The sequence below is a fragment of the Miniopterus natalensis genome, chromosome 9 (assembly GCF_054644295.1).
Source record: "Miniopterus natalensis isolate mMinNat1 chromosome 9, mMinNat1.hap1, whole genome shotgun sequence".
NCBI classification, from domain to species: Eukaryota; Metazoa; Chordata; class Mammalia; order Chiroptera; family Miniopteridae; genus Miniopterus; species Miniopterus natalensis.
In genome coordinates, this window is record NC_142089.1 from 81,239,043 (window position 1) to 81,258,816 (window position 19,774).

Consider the following 19,774-nt stretch of genomic DNA (forward strand, 5'->3'; position numbering starts at 1 on the left):
ACCCCTAGTAGGCTCTCTGCCCCTTGCAACTGACTGTGGGCCCTAACTCACCTGGATGACTAGTCTCCACAGCTGTGGCAAAGGGCCTCATGTAGCACTCTCGATGGTTATATGATCTGATGGATGTTATAGTGGAAAGACCATGACAGATGGGAGTCAGTTCAGGCTCTGAACTATCTATTTCACTTCAAGTCAGTAACCATCTCTGAAAAATGAACTGCGTTCACTTGTTGGATGAAGGGGCCAGATAGGATGATGTATAACGTGGCTTGTTTTTAAGTCAAATAAATCAGTGAAGCTAATCTGGTTTGAGGTCCATTCACTCTTGGGTATTCACTCAAGAAACAACAAGCACCCCAAAGGTTCAGGTGTTCTGAAGGGCCCTGGGAGCTACAGAAGGGAGTCAGCATGGAGGTCAGACACAGAGAGAGGCTTCCCAGCCAAAATGGGATAAAGGTTCTGCTAGGGATGCGAAGGGACGTGAACTGAGGGCTGTGAAACTACACGGGAAATGGCCAGTTCTTCTGGCTAAGTGGCTGGGAGGAGGCAGCTCAGGCCAATGCCTGCGGTAGAGCAGAATTTGGGAAGAAAGGAGCAGGGACAGGGCTGAGTGCACAGTTGGAGCCTGGCATGGAGCATGCGCACACTCGGGGAGCCGAGAGCTGGACCAGACAAAGCAGGAAAGGGACACGAGGGACACTGGCAAGGAGTCAAATGTAACCCCCCAATCGGCAGCCTTTATTCTGTGGCGGACGCAGTGACAGCTTCCAGGGAGGACTCAAGTGCCAGTGTCTGTATTGCAGATGGGACTGACAGCTACGCGAGGTGGAGTGCGCGGGATCCACGTGCAGGACACGGCAGGTGCAGAGAAGGGCCCACAGACAATATGCATGGAAGAGGCCCACCTGTGACGAGCTGAGGCATTTTCTCTCTCCAAGTCTTATTTTTGTCTCTGGGGGAGGAAATGGAAAATAGCATCTATCTCACTGGCCTACTGTGAACGTAAGCTTGTAAAGAGCATCGAGCAGTTGCCCCGGCTGGTGTGCTCAGTGGTTAGAGTGGGGGGGGGACTGCAGACTGCAGGGCACGCACCTTGGCTGCAGGCTCAACCCACGGCCCTGGTCAGGGCGTGTGCAGGAGGCAACCAACTGACCTGCATCGATGTTTCTCTCTCCCCACCTTCCGAAACTCTCTCTGAGAAGCAATGGAAACAGTATCCGCCGGTGAGGATTAAAAAGAAAGAGTATCAAATAGTTTACATATCAGTACTCAGAAAGGCCTTAAACTGGAAATAAAAGCTAAAAGTGTATCTTAATTAATGGTATTTCAGATTCAGAAAAGACCTTTTCTTTAAAATGACAATCAGAATAGTTCTTAAAAGCGGGGGGGGGGGGGGGGGCACCCTGGAGGCAGGAGTTCTCAGCCCCTCAGTGGCCTCACTGCCCCTCACACAACACTGGAAGCCTCACTGCACAGGGACGTCTCACAGTTCTCACTGATGCAAAAACTGTCCTTAAATACTGAACAAACTTGTGTGTGATAACCATGTTCAGTCCAGCCCTTTATCATGTTTCACTGTTCATGCCTTCTGGAAAACAGCTGTAGGAAAGTGAGAGGAAGCCCAGCAGCCACCATTCAGAGCTGCTGTTCTCACAGAGCTAGTGCACGTCAGGGGGGGGCTGTACCTCATCACACTCTAGGAGGGTTTCCATCTGCGAAACCAGGGGGGGCACTCAAGACACTGCTCACACGCTGACACTGTTGACACTGTCCACCGCCCACCACCTGAGAGAGGGGAAGGAGAAAAGGAGGGGTGGGGACACCGGGGAGGAGAGGAGAGGCGAGAAGGGGAGAGAGGGAGGAGGGCAGGAGTGTCCCTGTATGGTGAGTGAGGAAAGATCCTGCTGAAATGCTTAACTAAGCCAATCCAATTCCTTTGAGCTCCACTAGACTTAACATCCCAGAGCCCTATATCATGCGTAATTAAACGTGCAAACCGGTAATTCATTAGGGCTAATTTAATAGATGACTCATTGGGCCCGGCCAGGCAATGATGCCTTGGCTTCCCGAAGGCCCCTGCAGATGGTTAACTACGTGAAGCTCTCAGCCACCCTGACAAAGGGGTGGAAGGAACCGCCTGCGCCCCTTCTTGAGGCTTCAGTTTTTGAAGATAAAGATCAATGAAACGGTGTGTAACCTGTGTTTCCTCTGCGTAGTCGGCATCTTCCTCAAATTACATGACTGTACAACTATTACTACACACTTCAGAGGGAGTCTCCCACCCAGGGTGTAGGACCTGGTCTTTCAACGTCTGGGTCTCACAGTTTCTTTCTAATCTAATTTCTTACATTTGTGCTCTCTGTCTCACAGGATGAGTAGAGATTCTAGAAGGCCGTTAGTAAAAGTGCTGGTTTATTTGTAATTCCTAGTGAGGGGTAAATGGTCCCTGTTAAACAGTCAACATTTGAAGTCAGTGGGAAAGAAAAAAAGGCTTTAAAATCTCAGAGGAATGACTAAATATACCAACAATTAGCGTAGACACGCTGTACTGTGTACAGTCGGGGACTGCCCTGGAGAGGAAGCGGGCCACTGAAGCCACTGTCACTGGAAGGCCAGGACTTCAGGCCAGGGCTTCTCCCTTCAAAGCCACCTTTTCACATGGAAAATAATAATTCCTGCTCTCCTAAACAGGATCCAAAATTTGCTGGATCAAATCCAAAGATGCATCTGATGAGGCAAACAAAAATACAAGAGGATAACTTCAAGGCTTTAAAAAATGGTCTGATGAAAGCCTTGTATTTTGTTTTCAAACTTGAAATTTAAGATCCAATGAAAATCAGCAAGTAGTTCTTCACCTAAAAGAGACATTATGAGAAAAAACACAGGAAACCATGGAGCCCCCTGATCCTGATCTTTGCCTCTGCACCAATGAAAGGGAGGGAGGTGCAGTGGCCCGCATCCCATGAGTATTTGTGTTGTGTGGGTATGGTTAGGAAATGACCAGGAGGCAAGGGCCACCTTCACATTCCAGGAATGCAGCCTGCCTCCCCTGGGCGCCACCCAGCACCCCACCCCCGCCGGCTGAGGCACAGCACTCCACTCTGGAGTGGGAGCTGGGGAAGGCCTGGGAACAGGGTCTCTGCTCCGGACATGTGGGCACTGTGCAGCAAGGAGGGAACGAAACTACACACAGCCCAAAGATCTGGCCAGAGTTGCTCCTTTCTTATAACTGCTCGGTTTGCATTGACTTTCTACAGATACTATCAAATAGCTCTAGGAATCTTTAAATTCACTTTTACATGAAATTAAGAACAAAACACTGTTACTATAAGAAAAGGAACTGCTCCTAATTTGTGTGTGTGTTTGGCAGCAGGGAGACATGGAAAGGGAGGACGACAGAGAGGGGGAAAGACCCGATGAGGGCAGGTTTTCCAGATGCTAAGTCTGTCGTGGAAATCTCCTCCACCGACTGAGGCCTCGAGCGCTGAGAGGCAGTGAAGGTCACACGAACGAGAGGTTTCTGAATGATCAGGTGGCAATGTCATCAGTCACACTGGGGGACATTTGATCTTGGAAACTAAGTCTACTTTTGTGATTTTAAAATGTTTGTTTTATTTATCAGGGCAAGTGTACCCTTCTTCCTATTTTTTCCATGTGCTTGGATCGCTTCCTTTAAAAAACAGGAATAAAGTCTACTCATAGTAGAATCTAGAGATATGGGACTTACAACAGCATGAGACTATAATGGCACTTTTCAGTCTTCCTTTATGGTCCACATGCAGCAAGAGAATAGCGCTTGAAAACGTGTGGCTGCAACTAAGTCCATCACAACCAACACCGAAATCGGTAAGATCACATTCAGTGGGAAATGTCTTAGGCTAGGTAGGAAAATAATCTTTTAATAGTAAGAGCAATAAAACACATTGCATGTATACATATTCATTTTTATAAATTTTACACAGAAATGCTCAGATAAGGAGAGTCCATTAAACGCAAATACTTACTGGGCTCTGTTCTCTCCCAGGCAGGGTGGGAGACACAGCTGCGGTAAAGAGGAACAATACCCAGCTTCTGCCTTCGAGAGGTTCCTTGAAAGACTGGCACAAGATCACCACCACACCGCCTTCTGTGTTCACGGAGAAGTGGTTTTACTCTCAGAGGTCTCAATCCACTTACATTTTGCAGGAGGCAAAGAGCAGCAATGATTTCAGCCCAACCCCTCTCTGCACAGGACAGGACTCCACGGGGGGAGCCAGACGGAGACGTAATTCTGTCTCTTTCTTTCGGAACATTACTAAGTTTCCCTGCAAAGACCAATTTGCAAGTGGCTACCGATGCAGCCTTCCTGTGACTCCGCCTCTGCAGAGCTGCACTTGCGCACCACCTGGGCTTAGTGGAGGCCCAAGTCTATCTTTTTCTTTTCTAAAATGTAAATAGGATCTTCACAGAATTGTACCCAAATTCATCGACCTGGGGCATAGTTAGCTTGCATGATGCCACAGCCAGTTTCTGGAGCAACTCTAAATGCTACACAGAATGATACGCTAGAGGTTTGGTGCCAAGAGGACAGTGGTGTTCACTACAGCGCGGCACAGAGGGAGGAACAAGGAGCAAAGCCGACGGCCCGTTTTAAAGCCATTTAACTAGCAAGTCAGAGTGTCGCAGGCTTGCTTTTTATTGCTGCACAATATTTATTCCAAGTAAGAGTCAAAGTGCTGCCCTCTCCTAGAGGTGTCTGTCGGTCTCTCAGCCTGCGGTAGGTCCAGGTACAGCCACAGAGGCCGCCCCAGCTCAGGTCCAGCTGCTCTGCGCAGCCTCATTATCCCAGCTGTTCAAGGTCATAGGCAGAAAGAGAAACAACAGATTTCACACGTGCAAATGACCCAACACACACACAGGGGACCAACTTTTTCTTTGCCTAAAGGAAGGAGTGAGGAGGATCTTTAAGGCTTCCCCACGATGATTCCAGGGCAGAGAATAAGCAGACATTTCCTAGCAGGGAGAAAATAGGAGCAGAAAATAAAATGTGTGCCTCTGGCTTAAGGAACTTCTATTTGGGAAAAGGTTTCTTGCTTTGTAGCTTTGGATGCACAGGCAAAATTAGCACAAGTTCGTATTAAAAGGACACTGGGGCAAAGCCTGGGACCTGGGGCCTGGGCCCCTGAGACAGCAGCAAGGAGCACTCCCAGGCCTGAGAAGGAGCAATCCCGGGCCAGGACTCTGTGAGGATAACATATGGAGTTTTAGTAAATGGTTTATTGTAATAAAGCTCTGAGAGGTAGGATAAAGCCAAAAAGCACTTTAGAATGAATTTAAAAACAAGGATTTAGCCTGGCCGCGCGTGGCTCAGCGGCTGAGCACTGGCCTAGGAATCCAGGCAATCAGGGTTCGATTCCCGGGCACATGCCCGGGTTGTGGGCTCCATCCCCAGTCGGGGGCATGCAGGAGGCAGCCGATCAATGACTCTCATCATTGATGTTTCTCTCTCTCTCTCCTTTCCTCTCTCTGAAATCAATAAAGATATATTTTAAAAAAACACATCGAGGATTTAGACAAGAAAGAAGTATGATTTTCTGGATGTTCATGGGCATGGGTTACAGGAAAGTAACAGAAAGATGACAATGATTGCAAATACTTTCTTTTAGGCCCCTTTAGGGTGTGTTAACGTAAAAATGAAGAATTTAATATTAAAGATATATGCCTTCCATAGACAAAGTCATCATAAATTCAGGTGATGTCATATTTTATAACAGGTAATTACATCTATACCACATGTAGAGTCTTGTTATTAAAATAGCAAGTTTAGCGGGGGTGGAAGGAGGAAGCATAGGGCATCTCTGGCACCCTCCAAATGCACTGAACGAGCATCATGACCTAAAAGGAAAAGGAGCATCTCACACGGTTTCCAGGGACTTTCATTTTCAGGAACAGAACCATACTTTCTCCGGTACAGGTAGTCATTCGTGACCCACAACAGTCTGATGACACTTGGCGTCAACCGGAGTGAGTGAAGGGTGGAGTACACGCTTCTACCTTAATGTGGTTAATTGCCACCCATTAGAAAATAAGTAGCATTTACACAAAGTTTCATAATCCATTTCCACAGGCACTATACCTACCGAACGGGCAACCCCACAGTATGTTCATTTCCACCCTCTCCCCAATACATGCACCTATGTACGTTTGCCTAGAACCACTTTTCCAACTTAATGTCAGATGCTCACTTTTATATTTTTAAAATTCAACTGAAAGTATGATCTAAAAATGCACCCACCTCCATGTTTCTAAATGACCTGTGGATGGAAATTTGATGAATAACCCATCCTGGAAATATGGATGGTGCAGGCTTCATTTATTAAAACAACAATTTCAACAGAGCCTACGGTTGCTGGGAGCTGGGGATGTGGCCGCTCCTGGGACCCAGCCCTGGCGCAGGAAGCCAAGCAACATGACCTTTCTGAATCTCTGTTAAGTGAGGCCGTACTGAAGAATGGATTCCGGTACCACTGATACTTGAGAGAACTCAGACACGCTAAGAAATCAAGCTAGTCTCCTGGATATGAAAAAGAGAAAGTTTGTTTTTGATGTTGCAATAAGCAAGCTTTCTGTTAAATAAAATCTCAAAATGCTTACTTGGCATTTCAGATCTGTATGAATTAACACAGGATGCAAAATGCAAAAAGCACACCACATGGAGCTGGATGCGAAAGAAAGGACCAGGAACACTGGTGGATTATACCCAGCTCTGTCAACAGTCTCCTTCCCCATGGCCAGAGGCTCCCAGTTTCCCCCGTCTGTCATCAGCTGAGGACTGAAAGCTGTAAGGAAGCTTAACTCATTTAGAAACCAATAGAGACAAAGAGAGACACCTAACTACCCATTTTCCTTCACACACCCTTTGCATTGTTGCCTCATTCAGCCAATATAGTGGGTTAGGGAGATCTGACAGCTGTCTCAGCCAGTTTCTTATCTTCCAGATATTTGTCTTCCCCTTGGACTATACATGGCAGAAAGTGGAAAGTGAGACCAGCTTAATTTTTCTGTCCTTGTGTGAAATGGAAAGTTACTCAGATCCCCCTGCTAATGTCCCTGTTCCCCTCACTTCACTATAAATTTGTGGTTATGAGTGTGGCTCAGGTATCAGGAGAGGGCTGGAGTTATGGCCTCACTCACCTCTACTGGTCACAGTTTTGGGTGAATATGTTACCTGAACTCTCTAACCTTCAGTTCTTTCTTCCATAAAATGAGGAAACACTCCCTACCTTTCCAGGATTGTTAAACCTATTATATAAGATAACATATATAAAGTCCTTAGTAAAGTTATGGGCATATAATAAACGCCCAACATTCAACATTTGACAATTATTACTTTTATTTCTAAAAGTAGCTTTTAAAAAAATATTAATCTGTGCTCCCAGTAAAAAGAGAGGAAGAAAGAAAAAGGAGTGCGTGTGAGAATGCGGTATTAAAGTTCAGGTGGATCTCCACCCTCACCCAGCCATCTGAGTGCCCCCTGGCAGCCTTTGGACAGTCAGGCCTCTTCAGGGGCAACTGCATGGCCAGCTGTTGGCTTTTTACTGAGTGCTAGAAAGAGCTCAGACTTAGGTCACTTGATTACCTGCATATCCCAAGAGCAAGGGACCATCTCATTAGTGGTGAAAGCTTAAAGATACTTATCAATATTTTCTGGCTACAGTTGTTTCCAGCTGGTTTTATCATGGTGGGATCACCTGGGACCTTGCTAATCAAACTGCTACATTAATTTTATTGAAACAATGGTGCCGTTTCCCACCTCTGCACTGTGGACGCCAATACTCATTTTCTATGACATGGTGGAAAGGAGAAGTAAGTTTGAGAAACCCTTTATCAGCCTGAGCAGGCCGTGGTACACGCTCACACGTCGTAAGTTTTGAGAAGTCAGTCTTGCAATGAAGGAACTTGCTCACCTTAGTTAAATGTGGCATTCTGCAGGACTATTTGGCTTTGGACAAAGCTTAGAAGACTGCCTTTGCAACAACTAGTACAATGACCATGATTAGTATTCAATGGAAGACATGCTGAAGGAGTGTGTCCCCAAGAAAAATTAGGGGTTCTCTGGTTTGCAGTTTTCAGGCACTATTGGTACAATATTGACCACATGAATGTGCTTGGATGTGGTACACAGCCCCCACTGTGTTCTCCTGGATGCATGGAGTTGCTTCAATTACACGGAGGGAGGCAGGCATGAAAAGAGGTGTGTAGTATCACAATTATTTAAAAGGGTAAAAATAGTTTAAAAGTTTGAATTGCCATCTGACTATATCCCATGAGAAATGCAAATTCTTGATAACCTGTGTTTCTATAAATTGAGTATTTATAGCTCTGAGCCATTAGCACTACGGCAGTTTTTAAATACTAATTTTTTTTCTCAAAATGCAACAAAAATGTTAATTATAGAATCTGGGTGGTGGGTATAGGGCTGCTTATGGTAAAAGTCATTCAAGTATTCTGTGTGTTCAAAATGTTTATGTTAAAATATCCAAAAAGATGTAACTGCATATAACTTGTTTATTCTGAAACACAATATAATTTAATACAGTTTTTATATTCTTTTTCTTTCAAATTGAAATACCTCTTACATATTTTAAAAATCATTTTGATCTAGGAGAAAGACTATAAATGGAAGTTGATGATCCTGACTCAGCAACAGGAAGTGGTTTTGTATAAATTGCTGCAAAAAATGTTTACAAAGCCGAAGTAGATTCTAATCATGTAATGCACAGCACATTAATGCTAATTTTTTACAGGGCTGTTATTACGTCCTTTCCACCGACGGGTGAATTCAGATATAAAACCTGTCTAAGGCTGAGGAGCAATTGCTGACACAGCTGGTCATCTCCACCCATGTGTCAAACACTCTACTCCTCCCTCAGCATGGAAATCACCCATAAATTACAATGTGTAAGGCACTTAATCTAAAGATTCACCATTACTATCTGTGTGTAAAGAGAGGGAGACACGATTACAATGCGTGCAGATGCACTGCCAGTGCGAGCTGCTGGCTCGGTGCTCCCCAAGGCGGCCTCCTCTGAAGCTGATTACAGTGCCAGGATGTGGGCCTATGTTAAACAAACAATGCTTCTCTTTTTTTATTCTTCTGCTTTTTGATTTTAATTTTAGCAGCATCTACTTTTAGTCATAAGTCTGTGAAGTAATCTCATTTTAATATATTTAAAAATGCAAGGGATGGGAAAAATGGAGATAGCAAACTGTGAATTGTTACTTAAGGATAGTTTTTTAGAAATCAAGAGCACATCGATGGGAACTATAAAATGCTTCTTACATCATCAACATGTGTCACTGTCAGAACCCCAAGGGGATCATTAATACGAAAAACCCACTTGTATTGTGGAGCAAATCAGGTCTTGAATGCCAACGAGAATGACTTAACTTTCATGTGTGTCTCTCTGTAAAATTTGAACATTTTATATTTGACCGAAAGGCCAGAACATCTTGCTCCCATGTTTGGCTTCTGTGTATGTTATGCTGGACTGACACCACCTTGTCCAGGAACCTTCAAAATGACATCAAATGGGGGGACCTTTTTGAAGTCTTTGAGCCAAAATATTTTTAGAATACTCTTATTTTAAATGAATACAGATGCGGGCCCTTTGTACCAAAGTTTGAGCTACACCCAGGAACAGGGATAGCCTCGGAATTTGGGGAGTCAAATCATAGGTGGGTCCTTCTTCCAGATCCACCAAGTTCACAAGAAGCTTTTCTCATTCCTTGTGTATTTATTAAACAGTCTTAGGCATTTTTGGTGGATATTTTGGCCTATTTTTAAAATGTCAGTTATTTTGTTTCCTGATTTAAAAAGTTTACACATATTAACTTCAAATATATGGAAACTACAGAAGTATAAAGACGACAATAAACATAACCAATAATAAGCACTTTAACATTTTGACATGTTTCTTTATCAAAATCTATTTCTGAGTTCCAATACAAACTTTCTCTTTACCTCAGCGCAAAAGTATAAAATAAAATAGAATGTAACTTGATCTCTTTGGTTCCCGAATTTAGAGAATAAGAGCCTGTATAAAGAGGGACCCTAAATGAGCCTTCTATGTAGACCTAAGTATATTCAGGTAGCTAGAAGGCTACACATCCAAATTATATTATTGAAGAAATAATGTATTTATTTTTCCAAAACCTGCATCACATTTTTAAGAGCATAAGGTCATATAGGTTAAACAAAATAAAGTTTCAGCTTCTCCTGAAACTTTTAACATTTCCTTTCTCCCACTTTCTTACAATTTCTGAAAGTGTGGCCTTATATATTTTTTAATGTAATGTACTTAAAATGTATCTAACTAATGTCATACAATGTTTCTTTGTAATTAAATCTCAGAAGAACATATTTAATGTTATACTGCTCAAAATTTAAAATCAGAACCTCTTTTGTCCATGATATAAATCAGTAATAGGTGTTCAAGTACACAACATTTTTAATTGTTATAAACAAAAATAGTAACAAATGCGAAGCTAACCTCCAGTTAGCCGGTGAACTACTGGTTTCCTTTGTAAATGTTCAAACTTCTTTCTGAATTGCATCAATGAACAAGGAAGCCAGATCCGGTTTCCCAGAGGGTCATTAAGGACAGAAACAGTCTCCTGAGCACAGGAAGTCTATAAGCACCAACAAGAACAAGGGGTTCCCGGGGGAAATGACAGTGTCATTGCCATGCTCATTCAGGTCTGGCCACAGGAGCACCACAGATATCTAAAAGCATACTAGTTAGGGCAAGGTAAAATATAACTTTGTTTAACGAAAAATCACACTCCTTATATATGTAACATATGTAACTCAACCCAAAATGCAATGTGTAGTATATACAGTGGTCCCTCAGTTTTCGAATGTCTCGGTTGACGAACATTTCGATTTACGAACTCTGTAAACCCAGATGTAAATGCTTCGGTTTTCAAACATGCCTCGGAAGTTGAACATGCCACGTGGCTTCCGCTGAGGGCACGATCCTGGCCTACCTGTCGGCTCTTGATCCCTCGGTTTTTTAACGTTTCAGAACTCGAACAGTCTTCCAGAATGGATTACATTCGAAAACCGAGGGACCACTGTAAATCTCAGGAGAGAAAATTTAAATTTCCCTTTGCTGTGCCCAATATTCTGCACTAGCATCATTAACATATCTCCCTGTCTCTTTATGTCCTGGACAAAGCACCCCGGCTGCAGAGTCACATGTTAAGAGGTGTATGGGGCAATAAACAGACTCATAAGCAGCGGAAAAATAGCTCTATAAGAATATTATTCTTAGAGTAATTTAGTAGAATAATGTAAATCTGAAGGTCTTAGATTATACAAATTGAAATTAGGTAGTATTTCTTGAAGATCTGAGAACTAGTACCTTTATACCAAAAATTATTTCACAGTTAGTTATATGTGCATTGGGCAGACAGAGAAAGAGGGGGAAGGTGCAAAAAGCAGGGAGCTGAAGAAATTCTAGGAAGTGAAGAACATCCCTGAACATCTAACCATCACCCACAACACTGACCAGCACGTTTTTTAAAAAGATGTCCTCATTCAAGTAACGTTCAGTATAATCCACATGTACTGATGAACCACAGAGCCTTAAATTGAAAGTAGTATTTACACCACTGTAATTAACCTAGTTATGAAACACTGGAAAGGAGCAAAGGGAAGGCCAAATATTATGGGCACGCCATCTGTGCAGCTTTGCCAGGAAGCTCAGTTTAACGCTCCCCAGGAAACCACTGGTTTATTCCCACCGATCGCTGGGGGAGGGAAGGGCCTGGACAGGGGGAGAATAGACATCTGCCCAGGAAAGTCTGGGTAACATAGGGGAAGGTACTCATCTGCCAGTCACACCTGGGAACAGGTCATTGGCCAGGATAGATGTGGCCACTGCAGGTATGGAAAGATTTGAGATACTTAAGCTCCCTAAATAAAGGAGTTTGCTCTCTTGCCTCTTGGGATGTTGCACTTGACTCCCGGCCTGCGGGGCTCTCACGCTCCTGCGTTCGCCCACATGGCCCACAGCCATGTAGACCCCACACAATGGACTGATGGACTACAACTAGCCTGATGCTAAACTGGACCCAGTTCCACCATGCAACAGAAACTTTGGACACTGGCTTTGCTTTTAATTTAGCTCTAATGGATCCCCAACTACACATCTTCTAGGACTGTATTAAGGGAAATGGGACTTTAGAAACCAAGGGATATAATTCCACACAAATAAAAATCACTCATCCTCCCATGTGAATCTCAGAAAATTCTTTTTCCTGATATATCCTAAGGACTCGATCCCCTGCATCCAGTGGGGAAGGGGATCCCGCGCTTACAATGATAACAGAATGAGCTTAAACATATCCGCATTCGCAAAATTTTATATGCTACTACTTCTACCACTAGAGGCCTGGCATTTGAAACACCAACTGACACACGTATTTTGAAGAACATGAGTTGGTTCCTACCTCTACATAGTCCTTGGCGTGGCCCCAGTCTCGTTTGGCATCCAGATTTCCCAAACTGAAACATTCCAGTTGTCCAAGGTAAATCTTAGCTACTGACCGGCTAATTTTTCGAGTAACAAAATTAGCTCCTAAAAAGAGACAAAAGATGTATTATCAGTAGAGTTATCTGACAACTAACAGTTTGGTGAACCAAACCCAACCTCAGCCTCTGGGCATTCCTTTCATTTCTTTTTTTCCCGCTTTAAAATAATAAAAAAAAGAAAAGAAAGTTCATTAACTGTCATTTAGACAAGTTAAGAAGCTCTAAGTGTCACATCAGCTCTATTTTCATAACAAACATTTTTCTTTGGGGGACTTACGTCTTAACATTCCTAATATGTTGCTGCAATATGCGACCCAGGCATTAGGCCAAAGAAAAGCTATCACAATGCCAGTTTTTAAACAGAAAATTCAAAAGGGTTGTATAAAGGGAAATGCCAGAAAGGAAGACAGACATCTAAGACCACCCTGATTTTTTAAGAACATAAACATCATCTATTCCTATTAATAAAGCATATTCTAGGGCTCTTGGGAGGGAGAAGAGTGTAACTTAGCTCACAGGGTAGGTACCTGGTCGGAAGAAACACAGAGGAATGCATCTGAATTGTCAATAAATGGTGATCATTTTTACTGAGAAACCTGCATAGCCATCCAATTATAAATTACGCGCCAATTCTAAATCAAAAGCTTCTCTGTACTACCCTTACTGCAAGGTACCTTCCAGTTTCAGTTAAATGTGATCTACAGGGATGGGCTCCTGAATTCTTCATAAATGCTTTGAAATGAATGAATGAAAGAGGTCATACATGTTAAGAAAGTAATGAAATTGTTTTAATGTTCTCTGGTCTTTAATGAAAGCCTCTATCTACTTTTAAGAGGTCGCAAAAAGGGACAAAATTAAAAGACACTGCTGAGACAATTTTATCAGTGCCCCTGTATCTAGGTGAAGTTATCACAAAACACCAAGTAACGCCAAATTCTCCAGGTACTAACACACACGTGAGCTAGTCAATAATGGCTCCCACAGTTTGGATAGATTGCAATCACAATTTATCACATTTCAGTAACTTTAGCTTTGTTCTTGTGCAGATGAAGCAGGAGGGTGAATGTTATGATAAAAACTTTTGGCTTCTAGAAAATTGGCACAGGAATAAGGGGAATTTTCTAAATAGGTTTTCTAAATTTTGGCAAGAATATGGTCCAGTGCAAGTTCAAGCCTATACTAGATTCACTTACTACACAAACTCGGTGTGTACATTTAAACCAATGCCATGTCATTAAAAATGACAGGGGAGATCAACCAAAGAACATGTGCATATATGCAGAATCCATGGACACAGGCACTAGTGTGGTGAAGGCCTGGGGGGCAGGGGCAGGGTGGAGGGAGGCAAAGGGGGGTGAAAATGGGGGGCACCTGTAATAGACTGAACAATTTAAAAAATGACAATGGGACTTCCATGGGAATCCATATTTTCAGTTTCTCTTAGCAATTCACACAGCACCTTAAGAAATCCAAAGTTTCAACTTCTCATAGCAGTTTATAAAACACACAGAGCTCGTTCAGAAAAGAGCCGTTTGAAATGAAGAAATGTTATCAGGTGCAATCCTTCTCAATCTATTACTGATTAGCAACATTTATTTTTTATTGACAGGTAACAATTAAATTTGTAACTAAATGCAGGTTTCTTTATGTCTTTCTATTTCAATGGCAGGACTAGACTATCATCCAAAGTGTCCCATATAAACTTGAGATGCTCAATCATTAGAGGAAGTTCCCAACACAAAACAGTTCCAATGGTTCTATCTACCAGTGAACTAACCTAACGTTCAGAAGCCAAAGGGAAGTTCAAACAATCTACTTAGGCCCTAACCTCACTGACCATTCTTTCTACCAGTATTAACCAGGCACCTACGAAATTCTGAGTGCCAGGCTGGGGGTCTGGGAGTGAAGCAGCAGCCCCAGTCTCAAGTAGCACACAAAGGGTAAGACAGACATAAATTCGTGCTGCCAGAAATGAAGTAGCAGCTTTGTGAGGACAGAAACAGTCAGGGCCTGTGACCCTGCTGCTGCTGTGGTCAGGAAATACCTACCAGGAAAGGAGCCTGAAATGAGCCCCCTAGTGTGGTCATGAAGGGACTAATGAAGTTGTGTGACAGGGACAGTGATCCAGGCAGGAGGAGCAGCACATGCAAACACAGGGAGGAGCCTCTCAGCAGGCCTTTCTCTGTAAGCTCTTGCCACAGCCTCGCAATGACCACAACCATGACACCTAGTGATGGCCACTGCTGTCAGTGCTGCACTCATCTTTATAGATGCAGAAACTCATGCAATTTTCAGAGCAACCCACTGGTAAGAACTGTTACTTCCTCATTTTTAGATAAAGAAGCTGAGATTCAGAGAAGCTATGCAAACCGGCCATTCTAAAACAGGGTACCAATCAGTGTCTGTGTGACTGCCAAGCCCAGGCTCTCACCTCACCAGGACTCAGAATGGCAAGCTAGGAGCCATGCAGCCTTCCCTACCTGGATCCAGTTATCCTGGATAACTAGTCAGATCTATTGGAAATCTCTAGTTCTTTAAATTTAATGTTTAATGTTATTATTTTTAACAGGTATACTGAGATATAACTCACATACCATACAATTCATCCACTTAAAGTACATAATTCAATGGCTTTTCGTATATTCAAGAACTGTGCAGCCATCACTACAATCAATTTTGAAACATTTTTATCTTTCCAAAAAGAAACCCCATATCATTTAGTGGTCACTCCTCATTCTCCCCTAATCCTCCTGGCCCTAGGCAACCACTAATCTACTTTTTGTCACTATAGATTTGCCTATTCTAAACACTTCATATGAATGGAATCATATAACCTGGTCTTTTGTAACTGGCTTCTCTCACTCAGCATATTTTCATGGTCCAGCTATAATACAATGTAAATCACTACTTCATTCCTTCTTTATGGTTGAATAATATTCCATTATGTGGATATGACACATTTCATTTATTCATTCACCAGTAGATGGACATAGGGGTTGTTTCCATCTTTTGGCTACTGAGAATAATGTTGCTATAAACATCCATGCACAAGTTTTTGTTTGGATATTATGTTTTAACTTTTCTTGGGTATATATCTACAGGTGGGATTACTGGGTCACAGGGCAACTCTAGGATTACTGAGGAACTGCCACATTGTTCTCCAAAGTGGCTACACCATTTTCTATCCCCACCAGCAGTGAACTGGGGTTCTCATCTCTCCACATCCTCCGTAACACTTGTTATGGTTTATCTTTTTGATGATAGTTATCTTAGTGGGTACTGAGTGTTATCTCATTGTGACCTTGATTTGATTTCTCTAATGGCTAATGATATTGAGCATCTACATTTTTATGTGCTTATAGGCCACTGGTTTATTTTCTTTGGAGAAATGTTTATTTACATCCTTTGCCCATTTTTAAATTGTGTTCTGTCTTTTTATAATTTGAGTTGTAAGAGTTCTTTATATAGTCTGGATCCAAGTCCTTTATCAGATATATAATTTACAGATATCTTCTCTCATTGTATTGGTTATATTTTCACTTTTTAGATGGTGTCTCTGTTGCACAAAAGTGTGTGTGTGTGTTTTACTTTAATGAAATCCAATTTTTCTAATTTTTGTTCTTTATAGTATGAGCTTTTGGTATCACATCCAAGAGGGTTTTGCCTAGCCAGAGATCATGAAGACTTTCTCCTATATTTTTAAGTAAATTGCACTGATTTTGTTCTTATATTTAGGTGTTCCATCCATTTTTAATGTTTTGTATATGTGATGAGGAAAGGGCCCTACTCCGCCCTTTGGCATGTGTGTATACAGCTGTCCTCGCACTGACGAAAAGATTACTCTTTCTCCGTTTGCTTGTCTTCATATCTTTAGTCAAAAACCAATGGACTATAAGTGTGTGGGTTTATTTTCCACTTTAATTCTACCCCATTTATCTATGCATAACTGTCCTTATGGCAGAACCACAAGCTCTCAATTACTACAGCTCCATGTAAGTTGTAAAGTCGAGATGTGCAAGTCTCCGACTCTGGTCTTTAAGACTGTTCGGCTACTTTCAGTCCCTGAAATTTCCATATGAGTTTACAATCAGGTTGTTAATTTCTACAACAAAGTCAACTGGGAATTTTTTGATAGAGATTGTGTTGCATCTGTAGATCTATGTGGGGAATACTGCTGTTTTAACAGAATTATGTATTCCAATCCATGAACACAGGACGGCTTTCCATTCATTTTGGTCTCTTAAAATTTCTTTCAGCAATGTTCCGTAGCTTCCAGAGAGTAAGTTGTGTGCTTCTTTTGTTAAATTTGTTCCTAAGTACTATTCTCTTTGATCTTATAATATACCGTTTCTTAATTTTATTTTCAGATTAATTTTAAAAATTATTATTGCTACCCTATGCTTTACTAGGTAATTCTTAGGAGAGGCTTAAAATGATTTTTAAAATTTTTGCTCTCTTCATTTTCACTCTTTATCATATAAGACTGCTGTCCTTAGGAGAGAACTATATAAAATCATTATACGCGAGGGCTAAGACCGCAGAGGTCACTCTGTCCAATCATCCCAAACGTGCAGGTGAGGAAAGAGAGGCGAAAAGAAGCTGAGCAATGGTCAGGACAAGGTGCCAAGCCTGGCCTCGGCCTGCCCACCTTGAGCTGTTTCCACGCACCTGCAGCGCAATACAGAAGGCGCCCCTCCTAGATTATTCAAGTGGCTGTGTATTACAACACATGTGGGTAATGAAACCACCGTAATTATTTTATTATTTTATTTTTATTTTTTAAAAACATATCTTTATTGATTTCAGAGAGAGGAAGGGAGAGGGAGAGAGAGAGAAACATCAATGATGAGAGAGTCATCGATCGGCTGCAGCCTGCAACCCGGGCATGTGCCTTGACTGGGAATCGAACCCTGATCTCCTGGATCCTAGGTTGATGCTCAACTGCTGAGCCACGCTTGGCTGGGCCACTGTAATTATTTTAAATATATACTTGGCTTCTAAGAGCCTTAAACTAGAAGACCCCAGCTAGAAAGAAGACCAAGAAATGAAAAGCTAGCCAGTTAGTTGACAAAGGCCAGCTGTCAGTTACCAGCAGAAACCATTTAAAAACTCTGGAGTTACTGTTTCCTCTGTAAACTACCATTATAGTAATATTCACCACTCCAAATTCAAAGGCACACGAATGTAGGTGAAACCATGCTGTAGAGCATAAATCACTACAGACATGTAAGGAATTGATACCAACATGTTCTTGTTGGTAAAATAGGAATAATAACAGTACTTACCATGAAGGTTTGATATTTAAGTGAGAACATGTGGGTAATATGATTAGAAAGTCCTCAATAAATGTTAGCTATTATTATAATTATTATATTACAATGTTAATGGTGTCTATAATTAAGCCTCAATGAAAAGTTCAGATTTCTTAGTTCTTTCATGACTAATTCTCTGGTTTTAAATTTCTGAGATTGAGAACAGATCTAAACAAACAGCCTGAGGCAGGCACACAGACTCATACATCACAGGTTACTTTTTCAATGTACACTCATTAACCTAGGAAAACCGGGAGCACCCACATGAATGTATATGCATGAGAAAGATCCATTAAGAGGGTTTCATTCTGAATGTTATTCTAATATTGAGATCATGAGCTTTGGTAGTGCCAGCAGAGTGAAAAGAGGAGAACTTCTGTTTCAGCAATAGATCAATTAAGAAAACCCGCCACATTAAGAAACACCAAGATTACTGGATAAAATGTAATGATAATGGATTTAAATTCACAGCTGCAGGGGGAGCTCCAGAGCACCGTCCTGGGTGGGCACTGAGGGGTATTGCGCTGGGCAGAACGAATGCCCTCTCCAGCCCAGAGCCTGGGCCTCAGCTGTAATATCCAATCCGAGGCAGAGGCCAGAACAATGGAAACAGGGTCACACTGTGAGTCACTGATCATTCTGTCACTGTTACCAGCGCTAGTATCCTGAGCAAGTGTTTAAACTTTGCAGTTGCCTTATCTATAAGACAGGATAATAATCCACACCGAGGATCAGAGGAGACACAACTCAAAGGCCCCAGAATACTGTAACAATGGGAAGTGCTTCTATTAGTTATAAATGGTCCTGGAAATTTTTTCTCTGGAAACTTTTTAAAATAGGAAGGCTTTTTTCTTTTGCTTTTCTTTTTACATGATCATCTCCCAAGGCTGGAGTTAACCCAAGGCTGGAAAAAGATTAGAAGAGCTACGTGAGATAGTAAAAAAGAAACAGTTAATATTCATTCTGTAAAAAGACAGTAAGTTTGAAAGCAAGTAAGTTTGAAAAAGTAATTTTCTAAACAATTGTAGTCTATCAAATACCAAATGTGGTCCCAGCCTGAAGTTTCTGCCACAGTGATTCCGTGTAGGTTCTGCAGGGCAGGCCCATGGCCCACGGTTCTTTCAGAAGGACAAGGAGCAGTAGGAGCAGAGGCTCTGCGTGTCCCCTCCTCTGAACTAGTGGAGGACAGGAGGAGAGGCAGAAGGGAATCCTCGGAGTTTTAACCTAGCCACTTGGGGATGAGAGAACAGGTGAAGCAGACTGAAGATCACTGAGACATGGAGCTTTATCCTATTTCATGTTGAGTCTGGAGAGATCTCCTAAGGATGCCAGCCAGACCGACCTGGGGCAGCTTGTCAGCACATGCCGAACAGTGATGCCAAGATTTCCTGAAGGTGTGAGCACCGGCACCAGAGCCAGCAGGCCCACCATGGGACCGAGGGGGCCTGAGGTGGGCAGAAGGTGCCTCCGTAGTTAAGGCTTGGTGGCAAGACCACCTGGGCCAGGGACCACATGTAAGGGGAGTACGGTCCATATGCCAGTGAGGGACGGAGTGAGGTTGATGTGTCCTGGGGTCCTATGAAAAGAGAAAGCCTTGTCCGGCCAGGGGTGGCTCAGCAGTTGAGCATTGACTGAGGATCCAGGAGATCACAGTTTGATTCCCAGTCAGGGCACATGCCCGGGTTGCGGGCTCGATCCCCAGTTGGGGGCGTGTAGGAGGCAGCCGATCAGTGACGACTTTCCCATCATTGATGTTTCAAATTCTCTCTTTCTCCCTCTCCCTTCCTCTCTCTGAAATCAATAAAGATATTTTTTTTAAAAAAAGAGAAGGCCTTCAGTTTTATCAGCAGCAGATACCAGGAAGAGCCACACCTGGGGCTAGTGC

The 19,774-nt window shown here is 42.6% G+C and overlaps 1 protein-coding gene across 1 annotated transcript in view; it reads right to left on the reverse strand.

Annotated features, from left to right (window-relative positions):
• The window catches only part of GMDS (GDP-mannose 4,6-dehydratase), a 570,121-nt gene that overhangs the window by 273,979 nt on the left and 276,368 nt on the right, over nucleotides 1–19,774 (reverse strand). The window contains exon 7 of the mRNA XM_087820697.1: nucleotides 12,496–12,623. Within this exon, the coding sequence (XP_087676823.1) occupies nucleotides 12,496–12,623 (128 nt within the window). The remainder of the gene's footprint in view (nucleotides 1–12,495; nucleotides 12,624–19,774) is intronic.